The sequence below is a fragment of the Coregonus clupeaformis genome, chromosome 13 (genome assembly GCF_020615455.1).
Source record: "Coregonus clupeaformis isolate EN_2021a chromosome 13, ASM2061545v1, whole genome shotgun sequence".
NCBI classification, from domain to species: Eukaryota; Metazoa; Chordata; class Actinopteri; order Salmoniformes; family Salmonidae; genus Coregonus; species Coregonus clupeaformis.
Window position 1 is genome coordinate 8,488,531 of NC_059204.1, and position 22,859 is coordinate 8,511,389.

Sequence of the window (22,859 nt, forward strand, 5' to 3'; positions counted from 1 at the left end):
CCCAGCACATTGACTCGGTACCGGTCCCCCTGTATATAGCCTCGTTATTACCTAGACTAACCTGTACCCCGCACATTGACTCGGTCCCGGTCCCCCTGTATATAGCCTCGTTATTACCTAGACTAACCTGTACCCCCGCACATTGACTCGGTCCCGGTCCCCCTGTATATAGCCTCGTTATTGTTATTTTATTGTGTTACTATTTTTCCTTTAGTTTATTTAGCAAATTCGTACTTTTCTTTTTAAACTCATTGCATTGTTGGTTAAGGGTTTTGTAAGTAAGCATTTCACAGTAAAGGTCTACACCGGTTGTATTCGGCGCATGTGACAAATACAATTTGATTTGAGAGAGCGAGGGAGGGAGCGAGACGGACGGTAGGGGACCAGTCACTCCCAAAACGGGCTCCACACTCCTGGCCACCAACACATAAACAAGGTACCAAACAAAAGAGTCATGGTCCTTTTAGCCCAACGCATCCGGTCCTGACTGGTGACAATTTATCCTCTGTCCAGCCACAATTTATGTGTGTGTGTGTGTGTGTGTGTGTGTGTGTCTGTGTTCGTGAACCAATGTGAATGTGTTAATTGAGAATGGCACATCCCAGGCATGTCTTCATTGTCTGTTAGGGCAGCTAGTTCTCATCAATCTAATTGGGGTTGTTTTTGGGTCAGAGAAAAATGAGTGAGCTGAATCTGCTGCAGTTAGTTCCACATGTCCTGTCTCTCATTCCCCACTGGGGTCAACAGACTGGGAAGAAGAAGTGCTAAAGACAGTGCTGTGAGATTTACAGTATTTCAATTGTAAAGTGAACTCCACTCCTCTCAGTGTCCCTCTCCCAGAGTGCAAATAACCTCAGCATGATCCTGGAACTCCACTCCTCTCAGTGTCCCTCTCCCAGAGTGCAAATAACCTCAGCATGATCCTGGAACTCCACTCCACTAACCGTCAGTAAACATACATTACAAAACCAGAGCAGGTCAACACATTAGCCATGTGTTTGGAATGTGTTGGTCCAGGATATTTACAATGTTTCAGTGTGTGTGTCCGTGTCAGTATGTGTGTGTGTCCATTTCAGTGTGCGTGTCAATTTCAGTGCGTGTGTCCGTCCGTGTCTGTTTCAGTGCGTGTGTCCGTGTCTGTTTCAGTGTGTGTGTCCGTGTATGTTTCAGTGTGTGTGTCCGTGTATGTTTCAGTGTGTGTGTGTCCGTGTCTGTTTCAGTGTGTGTGTCCGTGTCTGTTTCAGTGTGTGTGTCCGTGTCTGTTTCAGTGTGTGTGTCCGTGTCTGTTTCAGTGTGTGTGTCCGTGTCTGTTTCAGTGTGTGTGTCTGTGTCTGTTTCAGTGTGTGTGTCCGTTTCAGTGCGTGTCCGTCCGTGTTTGTTTCAGTGTGTGTGTCCGTGTCTGTTTCAGTGCGTGTGTCCGTGTCTGTTTCAGTGCGTGTGTCCGTGTCTGTTTCAGTGCGTGTGTCCGTGTCTGTTTCAGTGAGTGTGTCTGTTTCAGTGTGTGTGTCCGTGTCTGTTTCAGTGTCTGTTTCAGTGTGTGTGTCCGTGTATGTTTCAGTGTGTGTGTCCGTGTATGTTTCAGTGTGTGTGTCCGTGTCTGTTTCAGTGTGTGTGTCCATGTCTGTTTCAGTGTGTGTGTCCATGTCTGTTTCAGTGTGTGTCTGTGTCTGTTTCAGTGCGTGTGTCCGTGTCTGTTTCAGTGCGTGTGTCCGTGTCTGTTTCAGTGCGTGTGTCCGTGTCTGTTTCAGTGCGTGTGTCCGTGTCTGTTTCAGTGCGTGTGTCCGTGTCTGTTTCAGTGCGTGTGTCCGTGTCTGTTTCAGTGTGTCCGTCCGTGTTTGTTTCAGTGTGTGTGTCCGTGTCTGTTTCAGTGTGTGTGTCCGTGTCTGTTTCAGTGTGTGTGTCCGTGTATGTTTCAGTGTGTGTGTCCGTGTATGTTTCAGTGTGTGTGTCCGTGTCTGTTTCAGTGTGTGTGTCCGTGTCTGTTTCAGTGTGTGTGTCCGTGTCTGTTTCAGTGTGTGTGTCCGTGTCTGTTTCAGTGTGTGTGTTTCAGTGCGTGTCCGTCCGTGTTTGTTTCAGTGTGTGTGTCCGTGTCTGTTTCAGTGTGTGTGTCCATGTCTGTTTCAGTGTGTGTGTCCGTGTATGTTTCAGTGTGTGTGTCCGTGTCTGTTTCAGTGTGTGTGTCCGTGTCTGTTTCAGTGTGTGTGTCCGTGTCTGTTTCAGTGTGTGTGTCCGTTTCAGTGCGTGTCCGTTTCAGTGCGTGTCCGTCCGTGTCTGTTTCAGTGTGTGTGACCGTGTATGTTTCAGTTTGTGTGTCCGTGTCTGTTTCAGTGTGTGTGTCCGTGTCTGTTTCAGTGCGTGTGTCCGTGTCTGTTTCAGTGCGTGTGTCCGTATCTGTTTCAGTGCGTGTGTCCGTGTCTGTTTCAGTGCGTGTGTCCGTGTCTGTTTCAGTGCGTGTGTCCGTGTCTGTTTCAGTGTGTGTGTCCGTGTCTGTTTCAGTGTGTGTGTCCGTGTCTGTTTCAGTGCGTGTGTCCGTGTCTGTTTCAGTGAGTGTGTCTGTTTCAGTGCGTGTGTCCGTGTCTGTTTCAGTGCGTGTCCGTGTCTGTTTCAGTGCGTGTGTCCGTGTCTGTTTCAGTGCGTGTCTGTTTCAGTGTGTCCGTGTATGTTTCAGTGTGTGTGTCCGTGTCTGTTTCAGTGCGTGTGTCCGTGTCTGTTTCAGTGCGTGTGTCCGTGTATGTTTCAGTGTGTGTGTCCGTGTCTGTTTCAGTGTGTGTGTCCGTGTCTGTTTCAGTGTGTGTGTCCGTGTCTGTTTCAGTGTGTGTGTCCGTGTCTGTTTCAGTGTGTGTGTTTCAGTGCGTGTCCGTCCGTGTTTGTTTTAGTGTGTGTGTCCGTGTCTGTTTCAGTGTGTGTGTCCATGTCTGTTTCAGTGTGTGTGTCCGTGTATGTTTCAGTGTGTGTGTCCGTGTCTGTTTCAGTGTGTGTGTCCGTGTCTGTTTCAGTGTGTGTGTCCGTTTCAGTGCGTGTCCGTTTCAGTGCGTGTCCGTCCGTGTCTGTTTCAGTGTGTGTGACCGTGTATGTTTCAGTTTGTGTGTCCGTGTCTGTTTCAGTGTGTGTGTCCGTGTCTGTTTCAGTGCGTGTGTCCGTGTCTGTTTCAGTGCGTGTGTCCGTGTCTGTTTCAGTGCGTGTGTCCGTGTCTGTTTCAGTGCGTGTGTCCTTGTCTGTTTCAGTGCGTGTGTCCGTGTCTGTTTCAGTGTGTGTGTCCGTGTCTGTTTCAGTGTGTGTCCGTGTCTGTTTCAGTGCGTGTGTCCGTGTCTGTTTCAGTGAGTGTGTCTGTTTCAGTGCGTGTGTCCGTGTCTGTTTCAGTGCGTGTCCGTGTCTGTTTCAGTGCGTGTGTCCGTGTCTGTTTCAGTGCGTGTCTGTTTCAGTGTGTCCGTGTATGTTTCAGTGTGTGTGTCCGTGTCTGTTTCAGTGCGTGTGTCCGTGTATGTTTCAGTGCGTGTGTCCGTGTATGTTTCAGTGCGTGTGTCCGTGTATGTTTCAGTGCGTGTGTCCGTGTCTGTTTCAGTGCGTGTCTGTTTCAGTGCGTGTGTCCGTGTCGGTTTCAGTGCGTGTGTCCGTGTCTGTTTCAGTGCGAGTCCGTTTCAGTGTGTCCGTGTCTGTTTCAGTGTGTGTGACCGTGTATGTTTCAGTGTGTGTGTCCGTGTCTGTTTCAGTGTGTGTGACCGTGTCTGTTTCAGTGCGTTTCAGTGCGTGTCCGTCCGTGTCTGTTTCAGTGCGTGTGTCCGTGTCTGTTTCAGTGCGTGTGTCCGTGTCTGTTTCAGTGCGTGTGTCCGTGTCTGTTTCAGTGCGTGTGTCCGTGTCTGTTTCAGTGCGTGTGTCCGTGTCTGTTTCAGTGCGTGTGTCCGTGTCTGTTTCAGTGCGTGTGTCCGTGTCTGTTTCAGTGCGTGTCTGTTTCAGTGTGTGTGTCCGTGTCTGTTTCAGTGCGTGTCCGTGTCTCTTTCAGTGCGTGTGTCCGTGTCTGTTTCAGTGCGTGTGTCCGTGTCTGTTTCAGTGCGTGTGTCCGTGTCTGTTTCAGTGCGTGTCTGTTTCAGTGTGTCCGTGTATGTTTCAGTGCGTGTGTCCGTGTCTGTTTCAGTGCGTGTCTGTTTCAGTTTGTCCGTGTATGTTTCAGTGTGTGTGACCGTGTATGTTTCAGTGTGTGTGTCCGTGTCTGTTTCAGTGTGTGTGTCTGTGTCTGTTTCAGTGTGTGTGTCCGTTTCAGTGCGTGTGTCCGTGTCTGTTTCAGCGCGTGTGTCCGTGTCTGTTTCAGTGCGTGTCTGTTTCAGTGTGTCCGTGTATGTTTCAGTGCGTGTGTCCGTGTATGTTTCAGTGCGTGTGTCCGTGTCTGTTTCAGTGCGTGTGTCTGTTTCAGTGCGTGTGTCCGTGTCTGTTTCAGTGCGTGTGTCCGTGTCTGTTTCAGTGCGTGTGTCCGTGTCTGTTTCAGTGTGTCCGCGTATGTTTCAGTGTGTGTGTCCGTGTCTGTTTCAGTGCGTGTGTCCGTGTCTGTTTCAGTGCGTGTGTCCGTGTCTGTTTCAGTGCGTGTGTCCGTGTCTGTTTCAGTGCGTGTGTCCGTGTCTGTTTCAGTGCGTGTGTCTGTTTCAGTGCGTGTGTCCGTGTCTGTTTCAGTGCGTGTGTCCATGTCTGTTTCAGTGCGTGTCTGTTTCAGTGTGTCCGCGTATGTTTCAGTGTGTGTGTCCGTGTCTGTTTCAGTGCGTGTGTCCGTGTCTGTTTCAGTGCGTGTGTCCGTGTCTGTTTCAGTGCGTGTGTCCATGTCTGTTTCAGTGCGTGTCTGTTTCAGTGTGTCCGCGTATGTTTCAGTGTGTGTGTCCGTGTCTGTTTCAGTGCGTGTGTCCGTGTCTGTTTCAGTGCGTGTGTCCGTGTATGTTTCAGTGTGTGTTCTTCCTCCTTCTGACAACCAGGTGGTGACACGTATCTCTGCGTGCCTGGCCGACATTTCAGCTTGGATGACAGCCCACCACCTCAACCTCGACAAGACAGAGCTGCTCTTCCTCCCGGGGAAGGCCTGCCCATTCCAAGACCTGTCCATCACGGTTGACAACTCTGTGTCCCTCTCCCAGAGTGCGAATACCTCGGCGTAATCCTGAACTCCGCTCCACTCTTCCCCAGGTTATTGCTGTTAAGAAGACATCCTCCCCTCCCCCCTCTCTCCTTCCTTCTCTCCCCTCTCCTCCTCCTACCCTCCCCTCTCCTCCTACCCACCCCTCTCCTCCTCCCTCTCCCCTCCTCCTACCCACCCCTCTCCCCTCTCCTCCCTCCTACCCACCCCTCTCCCTCTCCTCCTCCCACCCCTCCCCTCTCCTCCTCCCACCCACCCCCTCCCTCCTCCCACCCACCCCCTCCCCCTCCCTCCCTCTCCTCCTACCCACCCCTCTCCTCCTACCCACCCCTCCTACCCTCTCCTCTCCTCCACCCTCCCTCCTCTCCTACCCTCTCCTCTCCCCTCCTACCCACCCCCCTCCCTCCTACCCATCCCCCTCCTCCACCCCCTCCTCCTCCCCCCTACCCTCCCTCTCCTCCTACCCACCCCTCTCCTCCACCCACCCCTCTCCTCCTACCCCACCCTCTCCTCTCCCCTCTCCCCCTCCTCCTACCCACCCCAGGTTATTGCTGTTGATGAGAATGTCTTCTCCGTCGGTCAACTTGTCTTGTAAAGTGAAGGCTGGTAACACCTAACTTAAAGCCTGCAGGTATAATGCACGACGATGCAGTTACAATGCATTGAGCAGTGTTACTTACCTAAGGTCAATAAATAAGACTAAACCCAGATCACATCCTTACCAAAGTCGCTGTCAGAGCTGTCTGGGCCCTCCCCTCGGGGCTGGCTGCAGGCTGGGGCCCCACAGGTGAATCTGGCCCCGGGGTCCATCAGACAGGCCTTAGAGATGGATGTTACCAGGTACTCATCCTCTGTGTTCCTCCAGCCCCACCAGCTGATCTCTGGCTGGCTGCAGCGGGCGATCACTGCCCCGTTCCTCTGGTGCCTGGTGGGACGGCAGGATAGGGGGACTATCCATCAGTAAACAATACATTACAAAACCAGAGCAGGTCAAAACATTAGCCATGTGTTTGGAATGTGTTGGTCCATAGGCTGGGTATGGTGAGGATATTTGGAATGTGCCAGTGTGTGTGTCCGTGTCTGTTTCATAGTGTGTGTCCGTGTGTGTGTGTGTCCGTGTCTGTTTCAGTGTGTGTGTGTCCGTGTCTGTTTCAGTGTGTGTGTGTCCGTGTCTGTTTCAGTGTGTCCGTGTCCGTGTCTGTTTCAGTGTGTCCGTGTCCGTGTCAGTGTGTGTGTGTCCGTTTCAGTGTGTGTGTGTGTCCGTGTCCGTTTCAGTGTGTGTGTGTCCGTTTCAGTGTGTGTGTGTCCGTTTCAGTGTGTGTGTGTCCGTGTCCGTTTCAGTGTGTGTGTGTGTGTGTCCGTGTCCGTTTCAGTGCGTGTGTGTCCGTGTCTGTTTCAGTGTGTGTGTGTCCGTGTGTATGTTTCAGTGTGTGTGTGTCCGTGTGTATGTTTCAGTGTGTGTGTCCGTGTGTATGTTTCAGTGTGTGTGTCCGTGTGTATGTTTCAGTGTGTGTGTCCGTGTGTATGTTTCAGTGAGTGTGTCCGTGTGTATGTTTCAGTGTGTGTGTCCGTGTGTATGTTTCAGTGTGTGTGTCCGTGTGTATGTTTCAGTGTGTGTTCTTCCTCCTTCAGACAACCAGGTGGTGACACGTATCTCTGCGTGCCTGGCCGACATTTCAGCTTGGATGACAGCCCACCACCTCAAGCTCAACCTCGACAAGACAGAGCTGCTCTTCCTCCCGGGGAAGGCCTGCCCTCTCCAAGACCTGTCCATCACGGTTGACAACTCAGTGTCCCTCTCCCAGAGTGCAAATAACCGCAGCGTGATCCTGGACAACACCCTGTCGTTAAGTGCAAACATCAAAGCAGTGACTCGCTCCTGCAGATTCAGGCTCTACAACAGAAGTAAGCAACTAAATTCAGCCATGGGACGACACAGCAAATTGAACACAACTAAGCCCAAAAAGAGATTGTATTTGAAAATAATAATTTCATACCTTGATTACATTGAGACACGATCATATACAGTATGTCTCTTTTTTATTCGTGGGAATACTTGGAAACAGATTTCCTAAATTGAACTAATTTTCAGCTGAATTGCTGGTGATTTTACATAAAAATCCTAAAAACTTTGGGGGGCCCAAAAAAATCCCTCTGCTTGTTGCCGATCCCTGCAACAACATCAGTAGAGTACGACTGGACTACCGCAAGCTCCCTGCTTGTGCAATCAAACCCCTGCAACTCCACAGCACGCCTGGTGTTCAACATTCCCAAGTTCTCCCACGTCTCCCCGTTCCTCCGCACCGTCCACTGGCTTCCAGTTGAAGCTTGCATCATCTTCAAGACCCTGGTGCTTGTCTACGGAGTAGCAAGGGGGACTGTCCCTCCTTACCTTCAGGCTATGCTCAAACCCTACACCCCAACCAGAGTCCTTGCTCAAACCCTACACCCTAACCCGAGCACTGCGTTCTGCCACCTCTGGTCTCTTGGCCCTCCCACCCCTACGAGGGGCCGGCTCATCCCAGTCTAAGCTCTTCTCTGTCCTGGCACAAGCTCCCCCCTAATATCAGAACCCGGGAACAGTAGCTGCTGCTTTTGCAACAGCTAATGGGGAGCTTCATAAAATCCTAAAATCAGGACAGCCGAGTCCCTGCCCACCTTCCGACAACACCTGAAAAACTACCTATTCCCTGACCAAAAAACAAACACCCTTGCCTTTCTCACACTCACACTCGTCTTTTCTTTTCTTACTAGTGCTGACTTTGCTGATGGCTGCTCTATTGAGAAGAAAATAAAAAAAAACATTGTGATGTGGTTGTCTAAACTAGCTACCTTAAAAGTGAACACACTAACTGTAAATCGTTCTGGATAAGAGTGTCTGCTAAATGACAAAAATGTGCTTGTGTATATTATGGCGAGTGTGTGTGTGTGTGTGTGTGTGTGTATAGTATGGCGAGTGTGTGTGTGTGTGTGTGTGTGTGTATAGTATGGCGAGTGTGTGTGTGTGTGTGTGTGTGTATAGTATGGCGAGTGTGTGTGTGTGTGTGTGTGTGTGTGTGTGTGTGTATAGTATGGCGAGTGTGTGTGTGTGTGTGTGTATAGTATGGCGAGTGTGTGTGTGTGTGTGTGTGTGTATAGTATGGCGAGTGTGTGTGTATAGTATGGCGAGTGTGTGTGTGTGTGTGTGTGTGTATAGTATGGCGAGTGTGTGTGTGTGTGTGTGTGTGTGTGTATAGTATGGCGAGTGTGTGTGTGTGTGTGTGTGTGTGTGTGTGTGTGTGTGTGTGTGTGTGTGTGTGTACCTACCTATAGACCACCACAGGGATTCTCTTGGAGGATCTGAAGGAGCCCACACTCTCCAACTCCTTGTCTGTAATCCACACTGGCACCAGCAGCTTCTGGGGGTAGCTGGAGCACAGCCTGGCAGGAGGGGAGACGAGGGGAGAGAGGGGAGAGGGACGAGGGAGACGAGGGGGGGGAGGGGGGAGAGGGGTTAGGATTATATACAGATCATACAGTCGACTGGATTGGAACCCATGTGTCCTGCGAGCCACAATACTGCATTAGACCGCTGAGATAAACCCTAGGCAGCTAGCTGAAGTCTTTAGCTCAAAAGGCAAGGTTACTCGTCAAGCGCGTATAGTTTATCAAATCACCTTCATTACATATGCACTAAGCAATAAGGTCCATCTGCATAAAACGCATGTAGCTTGATACGTATAGGAATGTACATGTATCACTACTGACGAACCTGACTCTAAAAGCCCTGGGACATATAAAAGCCCTGGGACATATAAAAGCCCTGGGACATATAAAAGCCCTGGGACATATAAAAGCACACAGCAGAGCAGGGTAATTACCAAGGTAGTGCACCAAGACTGTTAGAGAGGGGGCTTTTAATTCTCAGATAAAACATCCAAAGTGAGATTGATTTCTCCAAGCAATGCTTAAACTGAGATATTCAGGAGGTTATCCCTATAGCTCACTATCCTTTAAATATGTTTCTATAATCTATTCTATAATCTATTCTAACTATAATCTATTCTATAACCTATTCTATAATCTATTCTTACTATAATCTATTCTATAATCTATTCTTACTATAACCTATTCTATAATCTATTCTTACTATAATCTATTCTATAATCTATTCTTACTATAATCTATTCTATAATCTATTCTTACTATAATCTATTCTATAATCTATTCTTACTATAATCTATTCTATAATCTATTCTTACTATAACCTATTCTATAATCTATTCTTACTATAATCTATTCTATAATCTATTCTTACTATAATCTATTCTATAATCTATTCTTACTATAACCTATTCTATAACCTATTCTATAATCTATTCTTACTATAATCTATTCTTACTATAATCTATTCTATAATCTATTCTTACTATAACCTATTCTATAATCTATTCTTACTATAATCTATTCTATAATCTATTCTTACTATAATCTATTCTATAATCTATTCTTACTATAATCTATTCTTACTATAATCTATTCTATAACCTATTCTGACACTCCAGCACGTACACCATCTCCATGCCTCCTCTACACCGTGCATTCAGAAGGTATTCAGACCCCTTGACTTTAACCACATGTTGTTAACGTTACAGCCTTATTCTAAATGGATTAAAATAAATACAAATCCTCAGCAATCTACACACAATAATTCTCCCATTCTTCTCTGCAGATCCTCTCAAGCTCTGTCAGGTTGGATGGGGAACGTCGCAGCACAGCTATTTTCAGGTCTCTCCAGAGATGTTCAATCGGGTTCAAGTCCGGGCTCTGGCTGGGCCACTCAAGGACATTCAGAGACTTGTCACAAAGCCACTCCTGCGCTGTCTTGGCTGTGTGCTTAGGGTTGTTGTCCTGTTGGAAGGTGAACCTTCGCCCCAGTCTGAGGTCCTGAGTGCTCTGGAGGTTTTCATCATGGATCTCTCTGTACTTTGCTCCGTTCATATTTCCCTTGATCCTGACTAGACTCCCAGTCCCTGCCGCTGAAAAACATCCCCACAGCATGATGCTGCCACCAACATGCTTCACCGTAGGGATGATGCCAGGTTTCCTCCAGACGTGACGCTTGGCATTCAGGCCAAAGAGTTCAATCTTGGTTTCATCAAACCAGAGAATCTGAAAGTCCTTTAGGTGCCTTTTGGCAAACTCCAAATGGGCTGTCATGTGCCTTTTACTGAGGAGTGGCTTCCGTCTGACCACTCTACCATAAAGGCCTGATTGGTGGAGTGCTGCAGAGATGGTTGTCTTTCTGGAAGGTTCTCCCATCTTCACAGTGGAACCCTGGAGCTCTGTCAGAGTGAACATCAGGTTCTTGGTCACCGCTCTCTCTCTCACACACACACACCCCTTCTCCCCTGATTGCTCAGTTTGGGCGGCCAGCTCTAGGAAGAGTATTGGTGGTTCCAAACTTTCTTCCATTTAAGAATGATGGAGGCCACTGTGTTCTTGGGGACCTTCAATGCTGCAGAAATGTTTTGGTACCCTTCCCCAAATCTGTGCCTCGACACAATCCTGTCTCTGAGCTTTACGGACAATTCCTTCAACCTCATGGCTTGGTGTTTGCTCTGACATGCACTGTCAACTGTGGGACCTTATACAGACAGGTGTGTGCCTTTCCAAATCATGTCCAATCAATTGAATTTACCACAGGTGGACTCCAGTCAAGTTGTAGAAACATCTCAAGGATGATCAATGGATGCACCTGAGCTCAATTTCAAATCTCATAGCAAAGGGTCTGAATACTTCTGAAGGTTAGACAGAGTCCTCCTAACAGTATACTACCAGTCTGTATGGGCCTCACGGCCTGACTGTCCTTTAGAGAGAGAGAGCTCAGTCTGTCACAGGGATGACAGTGACTCCTACTCTACTCCTCTGTCTAATCCTTCTTTCTCTACCTCCCACTCTCCCTCCCACTAATGCTTCTTTCTCTCCCTCCCACTCTCCCTCCCACTAATCCTCCTTTCTCTACCTCCCACACTCCCTAGTGTCTGTCCATTCTCCCTACTGTCCGTCTGTCTGTCCTCTCCTTCAGAGCTGTCACACAGATGATCAAGAGCCAAGTAACGACAGAGAGAGAAAGTTCAAACACTGACTGGCACAGAAAAGGCACTTTGAAATGCTGAGTCACTCTCCCCATCCAGTCTGTTCCGCTAGCTAGCCTGGGACCATTTGACAGCACAGACAGACGTGCCTGCTTAGGAGAGAGTGGGCTGGCTAATTAAGGGGGTGGTGTGTGTGTGTGTGTGTGCGCGTCAACTTGATGAGGCAGCAGTTTGATCATAAATCTTCCTGCTCTGCGTTGTGTCTGTGTGTGTCGTACTTGTAGTTGAGGTTGATGTCGGACACTCTCCAGGCGTTCTGCATGTCGAAGCCCATCCTCTTCACCTCCATCTGCAGCCTCTGACGGACATGATCACCTACAGACACACAGAGAAAGAGGACATGGTCACCTACAGACACACAGAGAAAGAGGACATGATCACCTACAGACACACAGAGAAAGAGGACATGGTCACCTACAAACACACAGAGAAAGAGGACATGGTCACCTACAAACACACAGAGAAAGAGGACATGGTCACCTACAAACACACAGAGAAAGAGGACATGGTCACCTACAAACACAGGGAAAGGGCGTAAAGGGGGAGATAGATTGAGTGATGAAGAGCGTAAAGGGGGAGATAGATTGAGTGATGAAGAGCGTAAAGGGGGAGATGGATTGAGATGATGAAGAGTGTAAAGGGGGAGATAGATTGAGATGATGAAGAGCGTAAAGGGGGAGATGGATTGAGATGATGAAGAGCGTAAAGGGGGAGATGGATTGAGATGATGAAGAGCGTAAAGGGGGAGATAGATTGAGATGATGAAGAGCGTAAAGGGGGAGATGGATTGAGATGATGAAGAGCGTAAAGGGGGAGATGGATTGAGATGATGAAGAGCGTAAAGGGGGAGATGGATTGAGTGATGAAGAGCGTAAAGGGGGAGATGGATTGAGATGATGAAGAGCGTAAAGGGGGAGATAGATTGAGATGATGAAGAGCGTAAAGGGGGAGATAGATTGAGATGATGAAGAGCGTAAAGGGGGAGATAGATTGAGATGATGAAGAGCGTAAAGGGGGAGATGGATTGAGATGATGAAGAGCGTAAAGGGGGAGATGGATTGAGATGATGAAGAGCGTAAAGGGGGAGATAGATTGAGATGATGAAGAGCGTAAAGGGGGAGATGGATTGAGTGATGAAGAGCGTAAAGGGGGAGATGGATTGAGATGATGAAGAGCGTAAAGGGGGAGATGGATTGAGTGATGAAGAGCGTAAAGGGGGAGATAGATTGAGTGATGAAGAGCGTAAAGGGGGAGATGGATTGAGTGATGAAGAGCGTAAAGGGGGAGATAGATTGAGTGATGAAGAGCGTAAAGGGGGAGATGGATTGAGATGATGAAGAGCGTAAAGGGGGAGATGGATTGAGTGATGAAGAGCGTAAAGGGGGAGATAGATTGAGTGATGAAGAGCGTAAAGGGGGAGATGGATTGAGATGATGAAGAGCGTAAAGGGGGAGATGGATTGAGTGATGAAGAGCGTAAAGGGGGAGATAGATTGAGATGATGAAGAGCGTAAAGGGGGGAGATAGATTGAGATGATGAAGAGCGTAAAGGGGGAGATAGATTGAGATGATGAAGAGCGTAAAGGGGGAGATAGATTGAGATGATGAAGAGCGTAAAGGGGGAGATGGATTGAGATGATGAAGAGCGTAAAGGGGGAGATGGATTGAGATGATGAAGAGCGTAAAGGGGAGATAGATTGAGATGATGAAGAGCGTAAAGGGGGAGATGGATTGAGTGATGAAGAGCGTAAAGGGGGAGATAGATTGAGTGATGAAGAGCGTAAAGGGGGAGATGGATTGAGTGATGAAGAGCGTAAAGGGGGAGATAGATTGAGTGATGAAGAGCGTAAAGGGGGAGATAGATTGAGTGATGAAGAGCGTAAAGGGGGAGATGGATTGAGTGATGAAGAGCGTAAAGGGGGAGATGGATTGAGTGATGAAGAGCGTAAAGGGGGAGATAGATTGAGTGATGAAGAGCGTAAAGGGGGAGATGGATTGAGTGATGTCAAAGAGAAAGGGATGATTTGATATGAACAAAATGGCTACAATGAGGGAACCCGAACCCTCAGTTCCCTGAAGATTTTAATTATTCAGCTCAAAATCAGTATATTCTCTGTGCATCCACGTGCACAGAGAATATATATCCACGTGCACAGACAATATATATCCACGTGCACAGAGAATATATATCCACGTGCACAGAGAATATATATCCACGTGCACAGAGAATATATATCCACGTGCACAGAGAATATATATCCACGTGCACAGAGAATATATATCCACGTGCACAGAGAATATATATCCACGTGCACAGACAATATATATCCACGTGCACAGAGAATATATATCCACGTGCACAGAGAATATATCAGTCCGTCTGTTGGGAGTGAAGTGATAAAGGCTATAAAGAAATCCCAGTTCTCTGAGCCGTCAGCTCAAATACGTATTTCCTGTAGGTATCTCTCTCTCTCTCTGTGTGTGTGTGTGTGTGTGTGTGTGTGTGTGTGTATGTGTGTGAGTGTGTGTGTCTCTGACCTGGTCTGCAGAGGTGTAGGTGCTGGTCCTCATCGTCAGTGCTGCCCCCCAGGCACCAGGCGTGATAGGCCAGGGCAAACAGATCCTCCAGCCTGCCAGGGCGGGCTATGGCCCGGGTCAGACGCTTCAGCCACTCCTGGCACTGCTTGAACGTGGAGAAGCGGCATCTGAGGAGATAACAGAACAAAAACACATCAGGGCGGGACGTCAGAGGACGGCCAGGACCTTCAAGAAAACATCACGGTTTCACCATATTATCACTCTTTGTCCATATTACGGTTTCACGATATTATCAACCATCGCGCGGACAGGGAGAAAGAACTCTCCGGGAGAAAGAAAGGCAGAAGGGGTTTGTTTGACGATGAACAACTCATGGTGTGATTGTAACGTCCAGGAACGTCCAACTCATGGTGTGATTGTAACGTCCAGGAACGTCCAACTCATGGTGTGATTGTAACGTCCAGGAACGTCCAACTCATGGTGTGATTGTAACGTCCAGGAACGTCCAACTCATGGTGTGATTCGCCGCCAACTCAGGTGTGATTGTAACGTCCAGGAACGTCCAACTCATGGTGTGATTGTAACGTCCAGGAACGTCCAACTCATGGTGTGATTGTAACGTCCAGGAACGTCCAACTCATGGTGTGATTGTAATGTCCAGGAACTCAAGTCCTTTTGTTCTCCCCATCTGGAATACTTCACCATCGAATGGCGACCGCATTACATCCCGAGAATTTTCTTCGGTCATCGTCACTGCCGTGTATATTCCCCCCCCCAAGCCGACACGGCTCTCAAGGAACTACAACGGACTAAGTGCAAACTGGAAACCGCATACCCTGAGGCCGCATTTATTGTAGCTGGGGGATTTTAATAAAGGATATCTGAGGAAAACGCTACCGAAATTCTATCAACACATCTCCTCTGCTACACGCGCAACACAGACCCTGGATCATTGCTACTCTCCCTTCCGGGACAGCTACAAGGCCCTCCCCCAACTTCCCTTTGGCAAATCAGATCACACCTCCAGTCTACTCATCCCCACCTATAGGCAGAAACTTAAAACAGGAAGCTTCAGTGGTAAGGACTGTTCAACGTTGGTCTGACCAATCAGAATCTATGCTTCAAGATTGTTTTGATCACGCGGACTGGAAAATGTTCCAGGTCGCCTCTGAGAATAGTATCGACGTATACACAGACTCGGTGACTGGGTTCATCAGGAAGTGCATAGAGGGTGTTGTTCCCACTGTGACGATAAGAACTTATCCAAACCAAAAAACGTGTATAGATGGCAGCATTCGCGCAAAACTGAAAGCGCGAACCACCGCATTTAACCGCTGCAAGGTGACTGGGAACAGACCAGCTATGACCTCCGTAAGGCGATCAAACAGGCTAAACTACAGTACAGGGACAAAGTGGAGTCTCAATTCAACAGCTCAGACACAAGACTTGTGGCAGGGACTCCAGACAATCACGGGTTATAAAAGGAAAGCCAGCCACATCGCTGACACCGATGCCTCGCTCCCGGACGAGCTAAAAACCTTCTTCGCCAGCTTCGAGGAAAACAACAGAGCCTCCGACGCTCAAGAGGACTGTGTGTTCTCGTTCTCCGTGACCGACGCAAGTCAGTCATTTAAGCGTGTTAACCCTCGCAAGGCTGCCGGCCCAGATGGCATCGCAAGCCGCTTTCTCAGGACATGTGCAAATCAGCTGGCTGGAGTGTTTTACGAACATATTACATTTACATTTTAGTCATTTAGCAGACGCTCTTATCCAGAGCGACTTACAGTTAGTGAATACATATTTTTTTATACTGGCCCCCCGTGGGAATCGAACCCACAACCTTGGCGTTGCAAACGTCATGCTCTATCAACTGAGCTACATCCCTGCCGGCCATTCCCTCCCCTACCCTGGACGACGCTGGGCCAATTGTGCACCGCCCATGAGTCTCCCGGTCGCGGCCGGCTGCGACAGAGCCTGGATTCGAACCAGGATCTCTAGTGGCACAGTTAGCACTGCGATGCACTGCGCCACTCAGGATATTCAATCTCTCCATATCCCAGTCGGTTGTCCCCACTTGCTTCAAGATGTCCACCATTGTTCCTGTACCCAAGAAAGCGAATGTAAATTAACTAAATGACTATCGGCAAGTAGCGCTCCCTTCTGTCATCATGAAGTGCTTTGAGAGGCTAGTTTAAGGCTGGGCAATATGGCCTAAAAATACTCTCGCGATTTTTTTCACATTTATGGACGATTCACAATATATATATATATATACATACAGTGAGGGAAAAAGTATTTGATCCCCTGCTGATTTTGTAAGTTTGCCCACTGACAAAGAACGTATCAGTCTATAATTTTAATGGTAGGTTTATTTGAACAGTGAGAGACAGAATAACAACAAAAAAATTCAGTAAAACGCATGTCAAAAATGTTATAAATTGATTTGCATTTTAATGAGGGAAATTAGTATTTGACCCCCTCTCAATCAGAAAGATTTCTGGCTCCCAGGTGTCTTTTATACAGCTATCGAGCTGAGAATAGGAGCACACTCTTAAAGGGAGTGCTCCTAATCTCAGCTTGTTACCTGTATAAAAGACACCTGTCCACAGAAGCAATCATTCAATCAGATTCCAAACTCTCCACCATGGCCAAGACCAAAGAGCTCTCCAAGGATGTCAGGGACAAGATTGTAGACCTACACAAGGCTGGAATGGGTTACAAGACCATCGCCAAGCAGCTTGGTGAGAAGGTGACAACAGTTGGTGCGATTATTCGCAAATGGAAGAAACAAAAAGAACTGTCAATCTCCCTCGGCCTGGGGCTCCATGCAAGATCTCACCTCGTGGAGTTGCAATGATCATGAGAACAGTGAGGAATCAGCCCAGAACTACACGGGAGGATCTTGTCAATGATCTTAAGGCAGCTGGGACCATAGTCACCAAGAAAACAATTGGTAACACACTACGCCGTGAAGGACTGAAATCCTGCAGCGCCCGCAAGGTCCCCCTGCTCAAGAAAGCACATATACAGGCCCGTCTGAAGTTTGCCAATGAACATCTGAATGATTCAGAGGAGAACTGGGTGAAAGTGTTGTGGTCAGATGAGACCAAAATCGAGCTCTTTGGCATCAACTCAACTCGCCGTGTTTGGAGGAGGAGGAATGCTGCCTATGACCCCAAGAACACCATCCCCACCGTCAAACATGGAGGTGGAAATATTATGCTTTGGGGGTGTTTTTCTGCTAAGGGGACAGGACAACTTCACCGCATGAAAGGGACGATGGACGGGGCCATGTACTGTCAAATCTTGGGTGAGAACCTCCTTCCCTCAGCCAGGGCATTGAAAATGGGTCGTAGATGGGTATTCCAGCATGACAATAACCCAAAACACACGGCCAAGGCAACAAAGGAGTGGCTCAAGAAGAAGCACATTAAGGTCCTGGAGTGGCCTAGCCAGTCTCCAGACCTTAATCCCATACAAAATCTGTGGTGGGAGCTGAAGGTTCGAGTTGCCAAACGTCAGCCTCGAAACCTTAATGACTTGGAGAAGATCTGCAAAGAGGAGTGGGACAAAATCCCTCCTTAGATGTGTGCAAACATGGTGGCCAACTACAAGAAACGTCTGACCTCTGTGATTGCCAACAAAGGTTTTGGCACCAAGTACTAAGTCATGTTTTACAGAGGGGTCAAATACTTATTTCCCTAATTAAAATGCAAATCAATTCATAACATTTTTGACATGCGTTTTTCTGGATTTTTTTGTTGTTATTCTGTCTCTCACTGTTCAAATAAACCTACCATTAAAATTATAGACTGATCATGTCTTTGTCAGTGGGCAAACGTACAAAATCAGCAGGGGATCAAATACTTTTTTCCCCTCACTGTATATATATACAGTGGGGAGAACAAGTATTTGATACACTGCCGATTTTGCAGGTTTTCCTACTTACAAAGCATGTAGAGGTCTGTAATTTTTATCATAGGTACACTTCAACTGTGAGAGACGGAATCTAAAACAAAAATCCAGAAAATCACATTGTATGATTTTTAAGTAATACATTTGCATTTTATTGCATGACATAAGTATTTGATCACCTACCAACCAGTAAGAATTCCGGCTCTCACAGACCTGTTAGTTTTTCTTTAAGAAGCCCTCCTGTTCTCCACTCATTACCTGTATTAACTGTACCTGTTTGAACTCGTTACCTGTATAAAAGACACTCAACACACACTCAATCAAACAGACTCCAACCTCTCCACAATGGCCAAGACCAGAGAGCTGTGTAAGGACATCAGGGATAAAATTGTAGACCTGCACAAGGCTGGGATGGGCTACAGGACAATAGGCAAGCAGCTTGGTGAGAAGGCAACAACTGTTGGCGCAATTATTAGAAAATGGAAGAAGTTCAAGATGACGGTCAATCACCCTCGGTCTGGGGCTCCATGCAAGATCTCACCTCGTGAGGCATCAATGATCATGAGGAAGGTGAGGGATCAGCCCAGAACTACACGGCAGGACCTGGTCAATGACCTGAAGAGAGCTGGGACCACAGTCTCAAAGAAAACCATTAGTAACACACTACGCCGTTATGGATTAAAACCCTGCAGCGCACGCAAGGTCCCCCTGCTCAAGCCAGCGCATGTCCAGGCCCGTCTGAAGTTTGCCAATGACCATCTGGATGATCCAGATGAGGAATGGGAGAAGGTCATGTGGTCTGATGAGACAAAAATAGAGCTTTTTGGTCTAAACTCCACTCGCCATGTTTGGAGGAAGAAGAAGGATGAGTACAACCCCAAGAACACCATCCCAACCGTGAAGCATGGAGGTGGAAACATCATTCTTTGGGGATGCTTTTCTGCAAAGGGGACAGGATGACTGCACCGTATTGAGGGGAGGATGGATGGGGCCATGTATCGCGAGATCTTGGCCAACAACCTCCTTCCCTCAGTAAGAGCATTGAAGATGGGTCGTGGCTGGGTCTTCCAGCATGACAACGACCCGAAACACACAGCCAGGGCAACTAAGGAGTGGCTCCGTAAGAAGCATCTCAAGGTCCTGAAGTGGCCTAGCCAGTCTCCAGACCTGAACCCAATAGAAAATCTTTGGAGGGAGCAGAAAGTCCGTATTGCCCAGCGACAGCCCCGAAACCTGAAGGATCTGGAGAAGGTCTGTATGGAGGAGTGGGCCAAAATCCCTGCTGCAGTGTGTGCAAACCTGGTCAAGACCTACAGGAAACGTATGATCTCTGTAATTGCAAACAAAGGTTTCTGTACCAAATATTAAGTTCTGCTTTTCTGATGTATCAAATACTTATGTCATGCAATAAAGTGCAAATGAATTACTTAAAAATCATACAATGTGATTTTCTGGATTTTTGTTTTAGATTGTCTCTCACAGTTGACGTGTACCTATGATAAAAATTACAGACCTCTACATGCTTTGTAAGTAGGAAAACCTGCAAAATCGGCAGTGTATCAAATACTTGTTCTCCCCACTGTATATCTTGATTTTTTAAATGTTTTCTCAAAATAAATGTTGCTGTACAACTAAAAGGTAAAATACACTGCATTTCAAACAGTCAGCAATAAACTAATTCATTTAGGGCTTGTGAAATTACACCTGAGCTAAATATAATCCTTCCACAACCATAGGACCCACTAATGATTTAAAATAGCTGCTTTTTTGCAATAATCACAGATCTGGCTTTCAAGTCAGTCAATGAAAAGGCCATTTTTGTTACAAATTTAACCAGAACCATGAATAATGTACATGAACTAATAACGACCAACTTCTGGTAGCAGGTATTATAGAAAATGAACACAGGTCTCGTAAACAATCTCTCAAGCACAAGCCCACGTGCTTGTGAGTAGTCAGTTAATCTTAATATTTCAAGTTCAGCCAACTTGGATATATTTGCTAGCTAACAAGGCAGAACAGCATATGTGGGAACTCCTTCAAGACTGTTAGAAAAGCATTCCAGGTGAAGCTGGTTGAGAGAATGCCAAGAGTGTGCAAAGCTGTCATCAAGGCAAAGAGTGGCTATTTGAAGAATCTCAAACATGAAATATATTTTGATTTGTTTAAACACTTTTTTGGTTACTACATGATTCCATATGTGTTATTTCATAGTTTTGATGTCTTCACTATTATTCTACAATGTAGTAAATAGTAAAAAATTAAGAAAAACCCTTGAATGAGTAGGTGTTGTAAAACCTTTGACCAGTAGTGTAGATACTGTATTGTAGTCAGGGCTCATCCAATATAACTTATTAGTTTTCTGGGGATTATATGTGTATTGTTTATTTGTACTGTTGGAGCTACAAACACCTGCACTGTTGGAGCTACATACACCTGCACTGTTGGAGCTACAAACACCTGTACTGTTGGAGCTACAAACACCTGTACTGTTGGAGCTACAAACACCTGTACTGTTGGAGCTACAAACACCTGTACTGTTGGAGCTACAAACACCTGTACTGTTGGAGCGAGAACCACAAGCATTACTGCACTGTTGGAGCTACAAACACCTGTACTGTTGGAGCTACAAACACCTGCACTGTTGGAGCTACAAACACCTGCACTGTTGGAGCTACAAACACCTGCACTGTTGGAGCTACAAACACCTGCACTGTTGGAGCTACAAACACCTGTACTGTTGGAGCTACAAACACCTGTACTGTTGGAGCTACAAACACCTGTACTGTTGGAGCTACAAACACCTGTACTGTTGGAGCGAGAACCACAAGCATTACTGCACTGTTGGAGCTACAAACACCTGTACTGTTGGAGCTACAAACACCTGCACTGTTGGAGCTACAAACACCTGTACTGTTGGAGCTACAAACACCTGCACTGTTGGAGCTACAAACACCTGCACTGTTGGAGCTACAAACACCTGTACTGTTGGAGCTACAAACACCTGCACTGTTGGAGCTACAAACACCTGCACTGTTGGAGCTACAAACACCTGCACTGTTGGAGCTACAAACACCTGCACTGTTGGAGCTACAAACACCTGCACTGTTGGAGCTACAAACACCTGTACTGTTGGAGCTACAAACACCTGTACTGTTGGAGCTACAAACACCTGTACTGTTGGAGCTACAAACACCTGTACTGTTGGAGCTACAAACACCTGTACTGTTGGAGCTACAAACACCTGTACTGTTGGTGCTACAAACACCTGTACTGTTGGAGCGAGAAACACCTGTACTGTTGGAGCTACAAACACCTGTACTGTTGGAGCTATAAACACCTGTACTGTTGGAGCAAGAAACACCTGTACTGTTGGAGCTAGAAACACAAGCATTACTGTACTGTTGGAGCAAGAAACACAAGCATTACTGTACTGTTGGAGCTACAAACACCTGTACTGTTGGAGCGAGAAACACCTGTACTGTTGGAGCGAGAAACACCTGTACTGTTGGAGCGAGAAACACCTGTACTGTTGGAGCGAGAAACACCTGTACTGTTGGAGCTACAAACACCTGTACTGTTGGAGCTACAAACACCTGTACTGTTGGAGCAACAAACACCTGCACTGTTGGAGCTACAAACACCTGCACTGTTGGAGCTACAAACACCTGTACTGTTGGAGCTACAAACACCTGTACTGTTGGAGCTACAAACACCTGTACTGTTGGAGCTACAAACACCTGTACTGTTGGAGCTACAAACACCTGTACTGTTGGAGCTACAAACACCTGTACTGTTGGAGCTACAAACACCTGTACTGTTGGAGCTACAAACACCTGTACTGTTGGAGCTAGAAACACCTGTACTGTTGGAGCTAGAAACACCTGTACTGTTGGAGCTACAAACACAAGCATTACTGTACTGTTGGAGCTACAAACACAAGCATTACTGTACTGTTGGAGCAAGAAACACAATCATTACCGCACTGTTGGAGCTAGAAACACCTGTACTGTTGGAGCGAGAACCACAAGCATTACTGCACTGTTGGAGCTACAAACACCTGTACTGTTGGAGCTACAAACACCTGTACTGTTGGAGCGAGAACCACAAGCATTACTGTACTGTTGGAGCTACAAACACCTGTACTGTTGGAGCTAGAAACACCTGTACTGTTGGAGCTAGAAACACCTGTACTGTTGGAGCAAGAAACACAAGCATTACTGTACTGTTGGAGCTAGAAACACCTGTACTGTTGGAGCTACAAACACCTGCACTGTTGGAGCGACAAACACCTGTACTGTTGGAGCAAGAAACACAAGCATTACTGTACTGTTGGAGCTACAAACACCTGTATTGTTGGAGCTAGAAACACCTGTACTGTTGGAGCAAGAAACACTTGTACTGTTGGAGCTAGAAACACCTGTACTGTTGGAGCAAGAAACACCTGTACTGTTGGAGCTACACTGTACTGTTGGAGCTCAAACACAAGCATTACTTCTTAAAGAAACACAAGCATTACTGTACTGTTGGAGCTACAAACACCTGTACTGTTGGAGCTACAAACACCTGTACTGTTGGAGATACAAACACCTGTACTGTTGGAGATACAAACACCTGTACTGTTGGAGCTACAAACACCTGTACTGTTGAAGCTACAAACACCTGTACTGTTGGAGCTACAAACACAAGCATTACTGTACTGTTGGAGCAAGAAACACAATCATTACTGTACTGTTGGAGCTAGAAACACCTGTACTGTTGGAGGGAGAACCACAAGCATTACTGCACTGTTGGAGCTACAAACACCTGTACTGTTGGAGCTACAAACACCTGTACTGTTGGAGCTACAAACACCTGTACTGTTGGAGCGACAAACACCTGTACTGTTGGAGCGACAAACACCTGTACTGTTGGAGCTACAAACACCTGTACTGTTGGAGCTACAAACACCTGTACTGTTGGAGCTACAAACACCTGTACTGTTGGAGCTACAAACACCTGTACTGTTGGAGCTACAAACACCTGTACTGTTGGAGCGAGAAACACCTGTACTGTTGGAGCGAGAAACACCTGTACTGTTGGAGCGAGAAACACCTGTACTGTTGGAGCAAGAAACACAAGCATTACTGTACTGTTGGAGCTACAAACACCTGTACT

General features: G+C 47.1%; 1 protein-coding gene across 4 annotated transcripts in view; it reads right to left on the reverse strand.

The window, feature by feature from the left end:
- Positions 1 to 22,859, reverse strand: part of mtmr4 (myotubularin related protein 4) — a 102,812-nt gene that overhangs the window by 20,863 nt on the left and 59,090 nt on the right. For all 4 annotated transcript variants that reach the window (XM_045224223.1, XM_045224222.1, XM_045224224.1 and 1 more), the window contains 4 exons: positions 13,788 to 13,954; positions 11,469 to 11,565; positions 8,420 to 8,533; positions 5,836 to 6,038 (listed from right to left, as the gene is read on the reverse strand). In XM_045224223.1, the coding sequence (XP_045080158.1) occupies positions 5,836 to 6,038; positions 8,420 to 8,533; positions 11,469 to 11,565; positions 13,788 to 13,954 (581 nt within the window). The remainder of the gene's footprint in view (positions 1 to 5,835; positions 6,039 to 8,419; positions 8,534 to 11,468; positions 11,566 to 13,787; positions 13,955 to 22,859) is intronic.